The following is a 17,470-nucleotide window of genomic DNA, read 5'->3' on the forward strand; positions in this document are numbered from 1 at the left end:
ATTTATCATTTAAACCTATTTTATCTTAAATGTCGGGACCAACTTGCATAGCCCCGGGCTCCTACACTTCTCATGGGGCGACATAGGATTGGATGATGGATGGATGGATTAATTGCTGCTGTGGCTCCTGGTTCTCTTGGTGTGAATCCAGTGAAATTCAGGCTAAAGTTGCCCTTCTCTTACATTCCACTATGCTCCATGAGGATTGAAGTTCAGGTAAATTTGTAGGCTATTAGTCTTCTCTGCCTGGTTATATAGATGACCCTGTGAAGGCATCCCTCCCCATCACCAGTTCAAGTAGTGAAGGATATTTCTAAACCCATTAGTATGAAAAGAGTCTTACAAGATTATTTAAGTTGTCTAGTGATACCAAGAGTAAAATGAAAAGTGGGATCAGTGTATTGCAGAGGTTAGTCATGAGTTATTTAGGTTGTGTTGGGAAAGGTGAAATAAAGTATTTGGTGTGTTTCCAGGGCGTCTTCAACTTTGACCATCCCGATGCCTTTGATAATGAGCTTGTACTGAAAACCCTTCATCAAATATTAAATGGCAAGATATGCAAGATTCCAAACTATGACTTTGTTACCAACTCAAGGTATGTGCTGTCTGATATTTGTTTTGTGTATACTTTTTTATGCCTCCATGTGTTATCTTCCCCCACCCCCATCCCATCTGATAGAGGTGCCTTCCAAGGTGCATGGTTTCCTGCAGTCTTTTGGTCAAGTCCCTTCTCCAGGATGTTGTACCATGTTTTCCTTGGGTTGCCAGCAGAGGCTTACCTTTCCCCTTCATTTAAGCATGTACTAAGCCTCACCCAGTTACTCTTACAAACCCTCTCTAACCTTCTCAGCCTAGCCATGCACATCACTTTTTTAAGACTCATTGTCCTGCCCAACTGTCCTAAATCTGCACAGGTTATTCTGTCCCTCAGTGTGGTACTACACATCCACCTCACCATTTACAGTGTGGTTATACAGTCAGTGGATCATGTTGAAATTGTTATTCATTTTTGAAGTACTTTGTATGAGCCTTTCTTATTCTCTTATACAGTACTTGATACTTAGAACCTCCATATTTATTTCTTGTTCCACTTTGTACCAAAATATTTTAGTGCCAAGGATTTCTTGGCAATCACAAATGTTTTTAATGGTTAAAATAGCTTCACTAATTCATTAGTTTTGAGGGTGTTACTTGAATGGATATATTAATAAGCATCCCAGTTGAGAGAAATTAATTGGAAAGGGTAGGGCTTCCCATTAGATGTTCCTTTGTTTGAAGTAAAAAATAAGACATCATTGTTATTGTTGCAGATTATGTTCTGTTAGTCTGGCCAGGCAGACATGTCAACCACAGGTTGGCAGTTGCATGTATGGTGTCATCCGGCTGGTACTGTACAATACTTACACTGTGTAGGGATAGATAGGGCTTTACCCAGGTCAGACCAGAGTTTCTCCCACAGTGAGGTGCAGGGAAGTATGAGTTTGGCTCCAGGTTGGACGCCACAGCTGCTTCACCCAAGGCGCACAGTACCACCAAGTGTAGGCTCCTTGTCAGCCCCAGTCAGATATGGTACGGAGTATGAGTGGAAAGTCTTGATATTATATACAGGCCTGTACCTGTTAGTCTGACACTCTAAAGACTTTATTCTGGCTGACAGTCATGTGTTGTATGCAGGTTCAGATCCACAGGAGTTTGCTAGGGGTTTTACAGTTTTGGTGTGCCAGTAGGGGTGCAGACTAGTCACCTACTCATAATTATTTTAGGTTAGAGTTGACTAACCATTGGCCCTTACACCTTGAAGGGGAAATATAGGATTGGCTTTTTACTGGATAGATCCTTGAATGTGTATTTCATTAACTATGTTGTCAACAGACTGGAGAGCACAACCACGATATATCCGGCAGATGTTGTCCTGTTTGAGGGGATCTTGATGTTTTATCAGCCAGAGATCCGAGCACTCTTCCATATGAAGCTTTTTGTGGACTCGGATGCTGACACAAGACTGGCCAGGAGAGGTGCGTACAGCTGTAGTCTGAAATATCACCCCAATTTTAAGTTGAAGAGTTATGAAACCATCATCATCATCATCATCAATTTTGTTGTCGTCATTATTTCATTCATCATCACCATCACCCATGCCATCCTTTTCCTTCCAACATCTTTTCCCACCCAAGGATGGCATGAGTTTGGAGCCAGAGAACAAGAAAAGCCAGGTGTAAAGGGAGAACAAACTAAGGGTCTTCGTAATTGAATGGGCCACACTCTCACTTACACATTCATCATTCAAGCCATTGCAATCCTGACCACTACACTGGCATAAACATCTGCACTTATGCTCTTTGCAATACCTGTCAGCTAGAGTCAATCCAGTGGTTATCATGTCACCAGGAAAAAGACAGGGGTGTCAGACTTATGTCATACATTCCCTCAAACAAAATCCTTTCAACTAGCCCTATCCGCTGTCAGTTCTATACTGTCGTAAAATTCTATACCTTGCTCTCACACGCTCCTTACCATACCTATCCACCTTCTTAGCATACCACGCATTTTCCCATCTTCAACCTTAGCAAGATACACCCTTTTCACCATTTTATTCACACCCATTCCCTCCACATGTCTGTACCATCTAAACACATCCTCATCAACATTGATGTCTGCATTTTTTTTTTTTTTTTTTTTTTTTTTTTTTTTTTTTTTCCTCCATGGAACACATAATTCCTTAAACTTTTGTGATAATTCTCCTACGCTTCTCATGGGACAGTGCAGGAGTGAATGATGGATGGATTTTCAACTGCTTGTTTAGACTTGCAAAATATCGTACAGTATTTTTGTACTGTTTATTTTCTGTAATGCATGTGTTTAGATGTATAAGGTCTGTTTTATTATCATTTTACCCTTTGTTTCCAGTGATGCGTGATACAAGAGAACGTGGAAGAGCACTTGAGGTTGTGTTAAATCAGTACACCAATCTGGTTAAGCCAGCTTTTGAGGAATTCTGTCTACCAGTAAGTATTTTCATATGATGCATGTAATCGTGTTCTAGTATTATCCTTTTTTAATCTCCATTGCCAGTGTGGTCGGTGAGGGGTGCCCATCATCCACTCACTCATTGTAGTGCTACTATACTGTAGAGTCACTACATTAAGTGACTAGCCAAATGATTTCGTATAAGACAGAAAATCATTTAAAATGGTTTGGTGGTAACCTTATAACCAACAAATACATGTTCCCTACGGATCAACAAGTGGGTTGGGGGAGGGTTAGTGCCCCTTTCCAAAAAACAACCAACTAAAAAGGCAAACAAAATGCCTCAGTCCAGGACTAACGAACAGATGACGACCAAGGGCCGTACAAAGGAAATGGCAGGGGACAGGGTGACATGGAGGTGATTTGTTTGTAACCACCCCTTATGGGAATGAGGCATCTGGCTATAGATAGACAGGTAAATGGAACTTTCATCATCATCATTCATCATCCAGACCTCCTTTCCCACCCTAGAGTAGGATGAGGAGTAGCAATGTTCAGTTTGCCCAAGTTTGCCCAGTCCAGTGGGCCACGCTTCCTTTCACTCGTTATTCAAGCCCCCAGCGTCCTGGCTCTATCTGATACGTCCAAAACATTCACCACATTCTGTAGCTTCACATCGGAGTCAGTCCGGACACTGTCACGTTAAAAGGGGTGCCATATCCCAGATCATGCACTTCTTCTCACAACATTCATCCATCCAGCTTGATCTCTTGTCAGTTCCCTAGCCTCACTGACTTCCATTTCTCTCTTCTTCACACACATATCCACCATATCCCTCCACCTTCTTCATGGCCTATCTCGCCTCCTCCCTCCTTCAAATTTGCTCAGATATACCTTTTTCACCACTCTGTTGTTATCCATTCTCTCCTCATGACCATACCATCTAAGTTTGGTTTAACTAGGCTTAACACTGTATATATAATATTATCTGGCTCTATGGCCTGGATAAGAGAACTATCCAGTTAGATATTGGATAATGGAAGATACCCTATCAGGTGCACCCCTAATCACCACATCTGGTAAGGAAGTTCCAGTGAATTTTTTATTGTTATATGCCAAGGGGGAAATCCCCACCATCCACTCACCCATTTAATGCTATCATTAGGCACTTACACAGAATGATACAACAGATTTTTTTCTGTCACCCAGGAAACCATTTACTATCTTGAATGTACCCTTTGACCTAATGGATGCTTGGTTGTCCAGTGGGCTAAGACACTCAGTTGGGTGTGGCCTATAAAAGTTTGCATGCTGGGGATGGTTGAGGTTTATTGCCCACATAATGCAACTTGGAATAGTGTCTGGTCCCCCTCGCTGTACACAAAAGGACTGAGTAGTCTAGTCGTGGGCCCCTGTGCCCCTGACAGGGCTAAAAGGATTGGATGCTAGATAATATGTTTGGTTAGTATAAAGCATTTCAAAGTGAAACAGTAAAGAGCTGTATTATTTTCATTTCCCTTCAGACCAAGAAGTTTGCGGATGTGATCATACCCCGAGGAGCAGAGAACACAGGTAAGATGTTATATTGAGTTTTAGTTGAGTAGCAGCACCTACCAAGCCTTTAAGGAACTTTGGGGATGAGTAGAGACCCTGTGGTAAAGACAGATGGGATAACTTCAGCCATGAGTCTGTTACCCACCAAGGCCATAGCTACCATTGTAGTACATACTACCAGGTCTGCTGTAGATATACTGGCACCTCTCTGGTGCTAAGTTTTGATGGCTAGTATCCATTTGATCATCATTTAAGCAATATTCTTGTAGTTTTTAGGAATACTTTTTCACTCTTACCAAAGTTTTGTGTGCCTATCGTCATTGTAGCACCTTTTCATATGGCGGAGAAGGATGCCATTGTGTGGTGGCACCAATTGTACCAAACAGTACAAACATCTCTTAGCATCTTGCCTCTCCCCTGAAAGGAGGATAGTGGACTGCAGAAGGAAGACAGCTTCAATTGGCAGTCCACTGGGTTATGTTCAAATGAGCTTGGCATTGCAGCTGTTATACAGCAGTTAACTCTTTGAGTCTGGGTACATCATCATTATTTTATTCCTACATTCCTCAGGTGATTTTATTCACTTAAGCAGACTTGTATCACCACAGGGATAAGATAAAGCCTTCATTTACCTGTTTGATGCCAGACGCCTCCTTAGGCTGAACAAAATCAAATAGCAATAACAAAAATTAACTTAAAAAAAGAAGAAAAAAAAGCCATTATAGTAAAGGGTTAATGTGTGTCGTGTGTGTGTGTGTGTTTTTAATATAAATCCTAAGCATTATCATTGTGCTAAAACCAACTCTACCGATCACTGGAGTGAAATGCTTACAATTACCATATATTTAGCAAATTAGGCAACATCTGAATCATCAGAAATTAGGGGGGAGGGTTCTCTTCCAGACTTAAGGCAAGACCTGTTGCCTCAAAATTCTGTACAAAATACATAAATGATAAGGGTCAGAAAAGGTAGTTGGGGTTGTCAGTCTTGAAATAGCATCAGTAGTGTTGTACTGTAATTCTTATACCAGTCTGGTGTTAAACCATTAAATGTGTATAGTTGTAAAGATCATACTTCTAATATCCATTTGATTCATTACCACCATTGTGTGAACCAAAGAGCGTTAGCTACGCGGTTTTGTTAAGTTGCTTGTCCTGGAGGTCTCATTCCCAGTTTAGTCCATCAACTCTGGCATTGTTGCCAGGTTTTCACAATACATCCACAGTACAGTATCTTTCATTAGAATTACCTTTTTTTTTTTTTCATTTTTTTTTTTCTTCCCCCCCCCCCCCCCCCATGCTTGGACCGCTCTCACACAACACACCAAGTGATACAGTGTATTTAGGTTAACTGTATCGTCACGATGCATAGGTATGTAAACAGCATCAACCCTAACACACGATTACCCATATTGACATTAACCATCATAGGGTATTTACGGTACTTTATTACTGATATGTCTCATGTAACATAATTCATATGCTTTACTGGTTATGCATTGAAGATGCAAAGTGTTAAATACATTAAATCTGTCACTAAATTAGTAGTTTGGTTGTTATTGATTGCATCTTTACCATTAGTTGGGTAAGTAATTTAGGAACTTTTCTTGTGCTGTAGATATGAACTAAAACCATGAAACTTTGACCGAAATGTGGTCATTGTCGTATCTGAGATCACCTAACCCTTTGAATCAAGGTATATACCATATATTTTGTTTATGGTACAATCAGATGAATGATTATGAATTAGGAGATTTTTTTTTTTAACTGGAGGGGATAGATATTGCCATAATTTACTCCCTCAAAGTTTAATGAAGTAGTCAGGTAGCTGCAAGTATAAACTAAACAGAGCCACCCAGACTCAAGGGATTAATCGTTTGTAATGTGTTCTGTGTGGTGAGTGACAGACAAAGCAAAATGGCAAAAGTTGTTCCATCTTTAGGTACTATATGGTTTCTAGTGATGAGTTGAGTCACCAATTATAGATACTTAGCATGTCATCAAACACCCACAGGGACGTTTCCTGTATAGTGTTTGCTTGTGTTAGTTTGTCAAGCTGATCGGCATACTGTGAGTGGTTGCCACATTTTGAATTTGCACTTTTCAATTTTTACACCATGTAAAATGCAAGAGCATCTGCAAGCTGTAGTTTGGGGACCTTAGGAGGCACTCCAAGACCTCTTCCCTACCAGGTTATATTTGCATACAGACAGTGTATATATATTCTCTTGTGCTTTATTTATTCAGTCTGTGTTGATTGCAGATTGATGTAGGTAACATACAAGGGATTAGCAGTTAGTAGTTTGCAAAATAAATTCCAAAAGAGGAGGTCTTGGAAAACCACCTAAGTTTGTAAGATACAACCCTTAGCCCAACCCTTGATACAGCAAGTTGAAACATGCTTTGGAGTTAGTTGACTGCTGTGCTGAAAGTGACTGCATTTATCATGTTTAGCATGTTAATTACTGAACTGCATAGGATATCAGTGGTGTCCACTGGAGTCACGCTACGTTTACAGAAATTTGTGCTTATACGTGGCTGAACATACTGAGATGCATATTTTTTTTCCTGTTTTATGGCAGTAAAACTTAAGATGTAGATCTGTTCATAATTATGGGGGAAAAAAATGCACCTCGGTATGTTAAGCTGTTTACACATAGTAAAATTTGGTCTACTTAGCAGGACTTTGTGGATACCTGGTATAGTGTTCAGTCAGGTGCTGAATTTTCACTTACTCTTACCAATGTACTGTGTGTCCTGGGGCTGTGTTCTCTTTGGCTTGGGAACCTTGTTACCATCACTCGAACACTTTGTCAGGTACACCTTTATATTTCTTTGTATGTTACGAAAGCGAACTGTTTTGATGCCAGTAAGTCATAAGAAACATACAAGGGAACATTAGGATGTAATATGCAAATTGAATCATTAACTCTTATGCTGTCCGACCCCCCCTGCAGCCAGCAGAACCCTCCCAATTTCCCACCCTCCTGCTCTCCCTCCCTCCTTCCCTGCCACGTGCTCGAGTTTTTTTCTTTTCCGATCACTTCTTTCACCCTGAAATACAGTATTTGGATTAGCGGATTTGTTTTTATACTGTTAGAAAGCTGAGACTTTGTAGAATAAGTTGAGAGAAAAAAGAAGGTGATATTGCTTAAAGTAAAATACTTATGACAAGTATGAGTTGAAAGAGCACATAAGAATGTTTATATCACTTTTTTTCCTAAGAGTTTTTTGGTCACCTTTTCAATTTTTCTTATGAATGAAAATAGTATCATCGAACTAGAAATTCAGTGAGGCTAATATCAGACCAAATTTCAGGATGCTAGATGCAACTCCTAATTTATGGTGAATATTTCTTTGTTTGGACGTGTATCCACGTCCAAAGAGCTGGTTGGACACTTTCAGGTTGGACTTGGATCCACGTTCAAAGACCGTGAAAGTATTAAGGACATGGTGCTACAAAGTCTTCTATGCCTTTGAGAATTCGGCCTCTATGTTTTACAGTCCATACGTACAGTTTTATTTCTGCTTAGCGAACATAACCTTTTCCTCAGTGAATTTTCGCCACTGCTGGAAATGTAATGACATTATATCGAAAATTTTATCAGAGGGAATATGTTTTCTCGTACATTGCCAGCTGGTCTGTGGCAAAGAAATTCTTCATTGGAATGTTCTTGTCCATGCAGATTGTTTAAAGTACATTAATATTCTTCATAACATAAAATAGCTTAAGTTGAATTACTCATGATGTTTAGTATAATATACTGTTTGCTTTGACATTTTGATTTTAAAGAAAGACATACAAGTAAAATATTACAGATGCAGTAAACCGGTAAGCTTTTCTTGCTATGAACCTTTCTGTACCACTAATGGTGGCCATTTGCTGACTGGCAAGTCATGTTCCCATACAGCATTAGAGTCATTCATCATTTTAACCCATTGAGCCTTGCCATATTTTAATACAGTGTTATTTTGGTCAGTAAAGGAAGAGGATATTCATAGGCTCAGACATACAGAGAGAATAATGATTAGGTGGATGTGTAGTGGTTCATTGAATGTCAGGCCTGGGGGGTTTGGATTGCAAGTGAAGAGTTGAGAGGAAGGATGGGACTGGAATGTACTAGTTTTATGGTGAGAATTGGTAGATTCAGATGATTTGGGCATGTAGAGAGGATGGAGGACAACAACTGGGTGAGGAGGGTGTGAGGTGTGAGCAACGAGGGTAGGGTTGCAAGAGGCAGACCAAAAAAGACCTGGGACAAGGTCATAGACTGTGATCTCAGGGCTAAGGGACTCAGTGAAGAGCATTGGTTGGAGTATCTTCACCCATTATTATGAGAGTTATCAGGGAATTTTTGTCTTCCTCATTAATATATGAGAATAATGCATTTTGTAGCAACCTGCAGGTGACCACAAAAACTCGGCAGGAACAATTGACCTTTTGTAGTTTATTCTTGCAATCTACAGAAGATTTTTTTCAAGTTTGGGAGAGACATAAAACTGGAGGGAATCTTACGTAACTTATTAATCCCCCGAACATGAGGTCTTTCTTAAACAGAGTAAAGTTGTGTGAAATTAGCAGGAATAACTAAATGCAGTAAGGGATCCTTGTTGTGAAAATGTTAATTTTTGGTTTAATTATTCACAACTCCAGCTCACTGTAGGTACCTGCAGGCTTGTAACTTGATACTTGTCAGCTGTGCTGCATTACTGAGGGTAAGGTGGTTATCCAGACGGTTGGCATGGCTAGGGCAGAAGCTGGTGTTTCTGTGTCCTACGATAATATTGTGATCAAATTCTCAGTTAAAGAACAAGTTACTGCTATCTGTCTGTCTATCTATATACCTAGGCTGCTTCCCCCAAGGTAAGGGAGGTAGCCGAGACAGGACAACACACTCCCAATTTACTTATCCACTCAAACACATTCATTCGCATCTTAGCCCCAAAGGGGAGAAGGGACAGATCCTAACCACACCACACCACATGAGGGTCAACTGCGCAGTGCAATCAGTGACAGCTGCAGCAGTGCCCGACAGCAGAGCTGGTTTACCCCTGCCACATCATAAGAGACCCATCCCCTTACCCGCACCTGACCTAATCAGCTGATGAGACAAAATGTGGGAGAATATCCCCTCAGGGCTGCGTCATCATTATTCATTCACAATTTCTCTCCATTTATTTCTGTCACGCACAGCCACTCTTCCTCGCTCAACAGATATCCCTCTCGCATCCAACACTCTCTTCATGCTGTCCATCTATCCTATTCGTGGTCTTCCTCTCAGCCTTACACCTCTCGCATCAGACCTAGTTATCTTTTTCACCAATCACTCATTATCCATTCTCTCCATATGCCCAAACCATTGCAACACCCTCAGCTCAACTCGATCAGCCATCTCCTGAACAACTCCGGTTCTCCTTCGCTCTTTATCATTTCTCACTCGATCTATACGCGTCACTCCACACATACTCCTCAGACACATCTCCATTACATTCAAACTTTTCCTCTCTGCTACACCCATATTTCATGTTTCAGCCCCATATAATGCAGTCGGTTACTGCTACTGTGTCAAAGTATTGCCTCATGATTTCTTGATCTTTTACTGTAATTATTATCATGGTAATTGCTTCTCTTCTAGACAAAAGTACTTTTGTACCAGTATATAAAATCATTTAACACATTTCTTTGTGATTTATAAGAGATAGGAAACAGCAGAAAACCTATTGGTCTTTTTTGTGATTGTTTGTTGTAAGGAAGGCTCTGAGTATGAGTATCTGTTTTGTTAGTCAAAGGTAAGGTTGGAAAAGTGATAAAGGTCAGCCCATGCAGCAGTACCTTTAGCCAAAGCTGGCAGGAAACTAGTTAGAAAGACCACTGTGTCATACAGAGAAACTCAAGGAAATTTCATAGAAAAGGATGAATGGCAAATAATTTTTACCATGCACTATCTTAACCTTCAAGGAAAAGGTAGCTGCAAGTTATCATTAAGTGAATAATAATTTTACACAGTGGTTGTATCCTATAGACTGGATTGGAGAAATAGCAGGTGCATTGTAGTGCTGTGTTCACCATGAATATGGTTAGTTGGGGATTTGAATGACTTTTGACTGTTATTACACTGAACTGTATCAGTGTATCGTATTGCAGATCAGGTCGTTCCATATGTATTTACAACACCTGACAACTGTGCTTTGTACCATTAATTATGGCAATAGAAAAGAATTTTGGGAGGTGTCCCTTTGAGGCTTATGTTGCAACGTTTTCTCTTTTGTGCATTGTCAGTAGTAAGGTAAATTTTTCAGAATTTCTTAAATATTATGTTGTGGGAATGTGTTTCTGATTTTTGTTGTGATGGTCATCATGTATTTCCTCAATCTCTTCCATCTTTTCATCATTGCTGCAGTGTAGTGACTGTGATTGGAGGATATGGTGCTGTATTCACATTGGCTAAGACTTCTTAGCACTCCTTCCCAAGCAGTTACACATTCGCATTATAACCTTCCTGTTATCTCGTGTCTTTTAATTGACAACACAAGGATGTTAAATGCTGTTGGACAAAGTAAGTAACTGGGGAATAGGTGTTACAAAATCACTAACACCAACAGGAATATGGCCCTAACCAAGGGGCTGACTTCTTTAGTTACCTCATAATGCAGTATGTTGTTTCCTTGTTTAGGTCATCCTTGCTCTCAAATATGCCCTTCAGTGTTTACATTAATGACCCTTGGGGCAGCTTTTATTTAGCTGAATACATACAGGGATAAAAATAGTTATGTAAATAAGGATGCTGGAGTATTCTGAACATAAATGATGGGTTATAGAGGTGACATTGATCAACATACCACACTTGTTTTTGTGATCCTGTTCTTGATGGAGTGAGGTTTGATATGTGAAATTTGTTATGGGAGTTGTGTTGATTTTCAGTTGAGAATTCAACAGAGGTAGTATTGCAAGAGTGACGTAACCTGATCATGCCAGCTGTTTGGATGAACTCTGCAGCTGAGCTTGTACTTGTGCAGCAGGCAGTAATAGTTACTCCTCTGCAGGTGCCTTCTTGAGTGTTTATGACAAGAAAAATGGAAAGGAAAAAGTAGAAGTATGCTTGCCTTATTACAAGTGTACAATAAATCCTCATTGTATGTTGCCATTTTGCCCTTTTTTGCAATCAGGTCCACAGTATGTTATAAAAAGATTGCCCCAACTAGTGCCATTGCTTCCTGTAAAGCTGATTTGCCAGTTTCATCCAGATAATCATACTAGTTGAGTGGAAATTGTGATATTAAGAACAAATTCCTGACATATATAAAATGAGGACTTGTTGTGTTCTAAAACAGGACAGTGAGTAATTTTTTATCCCTCAGGTTTTCTGTTTCAACCTGCTGTATATTTGTTTAATGTCATATTTCCCCTGTGGTGCTGTAACTTGTATGGTACGTCATTGTGTAGTAATGAGAAATGCCATATTTTATTGCACTACTTTTTACTCCATAAGTTAGTGAGATTTAAACTTTTTAAAGGCTTGGAGTTTGTGTGCTGAAGAGATCAGCAGGAGACTTTGTGGTTGTGACATCTAAGTGTAATGCACAAGGTGGGTGGCAATGCCAAATAATTGTTTGCAACTGTCCAGTGAATGCAGAGTGCACAGTATTTGTTCATTGTAAAGCCATTGTTATTTGTGTACATCTTGATAAATATTTTAGAAGACAGTTCTTGATAGGTTAAATTGCAGCATGGAGAACCATCATCAGGTTAGCAAGGCTGACATGTGAAAGTATGTACAAGGTTTGTCAGAGTGAACATACGTGTGACCCTTTGATAGGGTACAGTTGACTTTTTTTTTTTTTTTTCCTGAAAATAGCTTTATTGATGAACATAGACTCAGGCACTTAAAGGCCAGGACATAAACTTAGAAGTATGCAGGAACAGGGTAAGCTTGTTCTCTGTATTAGCTTTTTGCTATCAGGTGAAGCTCTTGCTTGGTTTTTGTATTTGGAGATTTATAAATAATTTAATATTGTTAATGCTTGATTTTATTGATGATGTTAGATTTCCTATAACTATTGGTTTCCCAATAAAAAGTTGGAGTGCAGTTGTGTATGTTAAATTTGGGGGGTACATTGGATCCCCTTCACTGAATAAGTTAAATTTACATCAAGCATTCTAAAATGAACACTTTCAGTATGACAATGACGTTTATATTTTATTCTTTCTTTTCCGAGGTGATTTTATTCAGCTTCGGAAAGAATTTTAATGTGGAGGAGTCAGATATGGCCTTTATTAACCTCATCAGTATGAGAGGTGTTTTCAAAGTTGAATACAATTGTTTGGCATTAGGAAGAATAAAATAAAAAATATCATGTCCAAAAAGGGCTTAAAAGGTTTTGTGTGCATCATCATCATTACCACCACTGCCCCATTGCTGACTGTTTAGAAGTAGGAAAAGGGAAGCCACAAAAATAGGAGTTCTTTCAGCAGAATGTCCAGTAAACTGTGCCAAGCATAAATTTACTTATCACTCAAACCTTCATATATCTTGGCTCTAAGCATACATGGTACCAGAGTTATGAAATTTCAAGGGATGAATATTCAGTGATATAATGGGTAAAGTATCGTGTATGCTTTTCATTTGCTTTTAAAAAAATTGTTCCCCATTAGGTGGACTGCAGTGCACTTGTTCCATCCCAAAGTCTCCTGTCTGATGTTGTCATAGTTTTCATGAACTGAATGTGAACTTTGAGAAGTTCATTTATCATTTTTGTGGTACCATAACATGGGATAAAATTGGCTAGTATAGGGTAAAGTTGACTAGTAAAGTTAGTTTATCGCATTTAGTCACAATAATATCTATTTTGTTTAATCAGTAGTACACTTGATAGATCTCTGACCTTGTCAGGTCTTATGTGAGATATGAAGCATTAGTGATTATCCTGTAATATATGTTGAATATTTGTCTTGATCATCATCTAAACCCTTAATCTCGCATAAAGTATTAGATGAAGTAAATTTACAGTAAGTAGAGACAAGCTTACCACTTGTAATTTCTCTGCATTTGTTTCTGGATCATACCTTACCCCATCTTTAGATGGAAAAAAGTTTTGGGGTAATGATGATGGTGATGATGATGTGTTGTCATAATTGTTGTAGCCCCATTTTCATATGAAATGTGGACCCGGTGGATTGCATGTTAAGTTGCCCTGCTCAGGTAGTTCACCGTCCCCTATGTGATGGGCAAGGAGTTGAGGGGAGTTTATATAACTAGGCAGCAAAACTGCCACTTACATTGGTGCCACCACACGATGGTGTCCTGAGCATCATAAATTTTTGGTTATAGTCCAACTTTATCCTAAATTATGTTACTGTATCTGTTTGTGCTGATGTTTGAGTTGCTTTTTTGATGAACTTGTAGCATTTATTAGGGAATAGCTCAAAAGACAAGTGAATGTGTGCCCCTCAGTCTGTACATAGCATATTGTGAGGTGGGGTATTACTGAATTTTGTGAGGCATACTATGAACTTGGCATAGTGTTTAGTACAATCATGTGTTTTATGGGGAAGCTGTGAACAGTCAGAGGATTAAATAAGGTTTTTATAATCCATACCTAGCTGTTCGTCTACCCAGGCTAAATTTAGTCACTTTATGGTAGCTGGAATAAATTAAAAGATATCAGAAACATTTTCATAATCAGCAGTCTCTTCTAAGGGGGGGGGGGGAATCTTAGCATCCAGAACAGAATAAGTAAGACATCAGAGGCCCCTGCACAATGAGCAGTGTAAGTTGAATAAAACAGTTCATCGGTTGCTGAAATCAAAGACATCAGAGATCCATTCAAAGCAAACAGTTTCTCATTTTGTTGAAGGTAATCGTGTATTTGTTGCCAGAATGAAATGAAAGAAAACATCGGAAATCCCATTCACAACAAGCAGGCTCTCGAACCGAAAAAATTACTTGTTGGTAGCCAGAAAAAAAAAAAAATCCTTGACAAAGCGTTATTTCACCTTTACTGAAAAACTGTTGCTGATTGAGGCCAGAATTTAAGACATCACAGAGAAAGGGCTATAGTGATATAGGTACAAGTTAGTTCCATCTTCCTATTAAAACATATGGACCAAAGGCTTGGTATTGGTTTATGCAACATTTATAGGTACTAATGCTATTACTATCAAGATTTTGCACATATGAGTAATGGGATCTTTAGTTTAGTCTTGTTTTAGAAAATATAAAAATTGCATACATGTATTCATTGTGAAGGTTGTACCATGTATTATCTCGATGAAGCTTAATGGGAAAACGGTATGGTAACAATTATTGCCATATTACGGTACCTCTTGCACGGTATAGGGGACTGAGGCTTAAGCTGTCACAATACTGTTCAGTACTTTGTTACCCCCTCTGTAAGATGTCTTTTTTATTTTATTGCTGCCACCATGCAGTGGGAGAGACCCTTATGGTGACTGGATAAAAGTTTCCCTTAACTCATTCACTATGATGATCCCTTTTGCATTTTGTTCTGGGTGTGATGAGACAAGTTATTTGGCTTAAAAGAAGCCACACTTGGTGCCAAAAAATGTATGTGGGCTAAATAAAATTGTGTGGCAGTGGCAAGAGTAAAATACTGTATAAAAATTTAATTGTATAATGGAGTTAGAGGTAGATGACCAGCCAGCACCCTGTTAGTGCCAGTAGCACCATACATGTGATAATGTTCAGTATTTATCAAAGTTGTGATATTCAGTATTTAACGCATGATTCAGTAATATCCCACACTACCTTACTTTTAAACCCATTTTAGGAATGCCACTAATTAGCCTGCTATGCTCTTTGCTTGCCTTGCAGTTGCCATTAACCTAATAGTGCAGCATATTCAAGAGATTGTTAATGGACGCTCAGGAAATGGCACCCAAGAGGAGACGCACCAACGCTCACGGTCAAACTCTGATTCTAAAATACGATAGAGCAGACCCTAACACCCCAGGCTCATGATCGACCTTATACTGGGTGTCCTATGAAGTGTGAGCTAAATATTACAATGTTATTTCTCCATATACCTGTAACTTCACATGGTTATATTTCCTTAGACCTTCCTGCAATACAAGTTCTCTGAGCCAGACTACAAACAGTGTTGCTATCACCCCTCTGTATTTCAGTAGCAGTGGAAAATATAACTCATGAGTAAAACAGTATGCCCTCAGTGTAATGAAGCCTTTCACACTTACACTCACATTGTGCACCTCACTTTAACAATGCAGTATACAGCTTACAAGCCATCCACTGTGCCGACATTGTAATGCAGCCGCCTTACATGACAACACACTCACCTCATGTATCCACCATTCCAACACACAGTCGTTCAGCATAACCTTAGCTAAAGATCTCAGGGAGTGCCTGATGGAAGTAGCTGTTTTCCAAGTCTCCTAGGTTTACAAGTAATTTTATTCTGTTTTTTTGTTTTTTTATAATAAAAAACTAAAAAAAATACCAACTATATTAGAGTTTCAGGAGTACAGTGAAGTTGATTTGAGTTTCCCCCAGTTGTTTGAAAATAGTTGTACTGTGGAACACATCCCAGACTATTATAGAGACAGCTTATAGGTAAATTAAAGGGAGAATGTTTTCTGCCGTAAGGCCCTCAGTGTTTGTGAATTAGACCCATGTTGATGTAGCATTTATTACTCAGTATTATCCCAATAATAACCTAATGTTTAGCACACTTCATGAGACATCCTGTATATTTTTTATAGCGGCTCATCATACCTTTGTCCTCCACTTGAGATTATCCGATTGATTGAATTATGTAAAATTTTTGGTATCTATGAATATTTTGTAGGAATTGAAATCTCATTATGTATAGTAAATTGGATCTGTGGAAAATTCATCCACAAAAAGAAATTTGATATTATAGCTTTTGTAAAATGGTTACATATACTTTTAGTTGTCTTGCACAAGTGCCATGGTGTGCAGCATATTGCAAGTAATTGATTGGGAAGCACAAGGTATTGTAAGATATTATCCCAAGTGCCATACACTATTGGACTTAGGGGAGTACCCAGTAAATCTTTCTTAGTGATAGTTGTTGCATGTTATTTCTTTTTTATTTTTTTATTTTTTTTTAAATATTGACACAGTTAGCTAGAAGAACATAAACAAGAATATTATCATGCCTTGCTGATGTGAACAGTTACGAAATAATAAATTAAATAATATAAGGCGCTAAGTTGCAGAACCCACCAAGCTCCATAAATGAGAAACGGTGAAATGCGGTCAGAGTTTTGTGACCTTCAAAATGCAATGTCTCATTAACCAAGCAAGCTGTTAAGTTGGTTTTGGTCTTAAAATGTAGGTGAAAGTGTTATTTAGCTAGGATGCAAGGATTACTGATTATCTCAATAATTTCTTAATACTGTACTGTAATATCAAAATTTTAACAGCACTCACCAGATTCTGGTTCCTTTTGGCCACATTCTGCTCCTAGTTGTCAGGATTCTGCTTCTTGTTTTTCATGGGTGGGAGGGTGTGTGGGACATGACATCACTGTCATTGCACATCATTATTCAGTACAGTAATAATCACAAAAACACTGAAAGGTAGGAAAAGTAATCCTAGGCATACAAGCAAGGGGAAGATGTGAGCTACAACTGAGGAGAGCGTGGTGAGGGAACCGTTGGTCCGCAGTGATTGGCTGCAAGCGGTCTAGATGGTACATACTGATGCGCATGATTGGCTGCATGATGCCACATGGCCTTGAGAGTGGTAGTCATTGAGGTGGGGTGGCACAGATGGCATTTGGCAGGTACAGAATAAGAATTTGGACCATTAACACTTGCATAGCTGACCCTCTGTTAGCTCTACAGGTAAAGGGATGATGTCAGAATATGGTGGTACACTTAACTTTAAAATGACTGGAGTGGCACTTGGCTGGTTCTGCAGCTCTGTGCCTTAGTTGGTAAGGAAGA

The 17,470-nt window shown here is 39.1% G+C and overlaps 1 protein-coding gene across 1 annotated transcript in view; it reads left to right on the forward strand.

Moving 5' to 3' along the window:
• Window positions 1-17,470, forward strand: part of LOC145395187 (uridine-cytidine kinase 2-A-like) — a 59,514-nt gene that overhangs the window by 9,621 nt on the left and 32,423 nt on the right. Inside the window, exons 3-6 of the mRNA XM_080268877.1 lie at window positions 474-595; window positions 1,873-2,015; window positions 2,908-3,005; window positions 4,491-4,539. Coding sequence (XP_080125003.1) covers window positions 474-595; window positions 1,873-2,015; window positions 2,908-3,005; window positions 4,491-4,539 — 412 coding nt within the window. The remainder of the gene's footprint in view (window positions 1-473; window positions 596-1,872; window positions 2,016-2,907; window positions 3,006-4,490; window positions 4,540-17,470) is intronic.

The sequence above is a fragment of the Coenobita brevimanus genome, chromosome 30 (genome assembly GCF_032717465.1).
Source record: "Coenobita brevimanus isolate Jiangsu-jjx chromosome 30, ASM3271746v2, whole genome shotgun sequence".
NCBI classification, from domain to species: domain Eukaryota; kingdom Metazoa; phylum Arthropoda; class Malacostraca; order Decapoda; family Coenobitidae; genus Coenobita; species Coenobita brevimanus.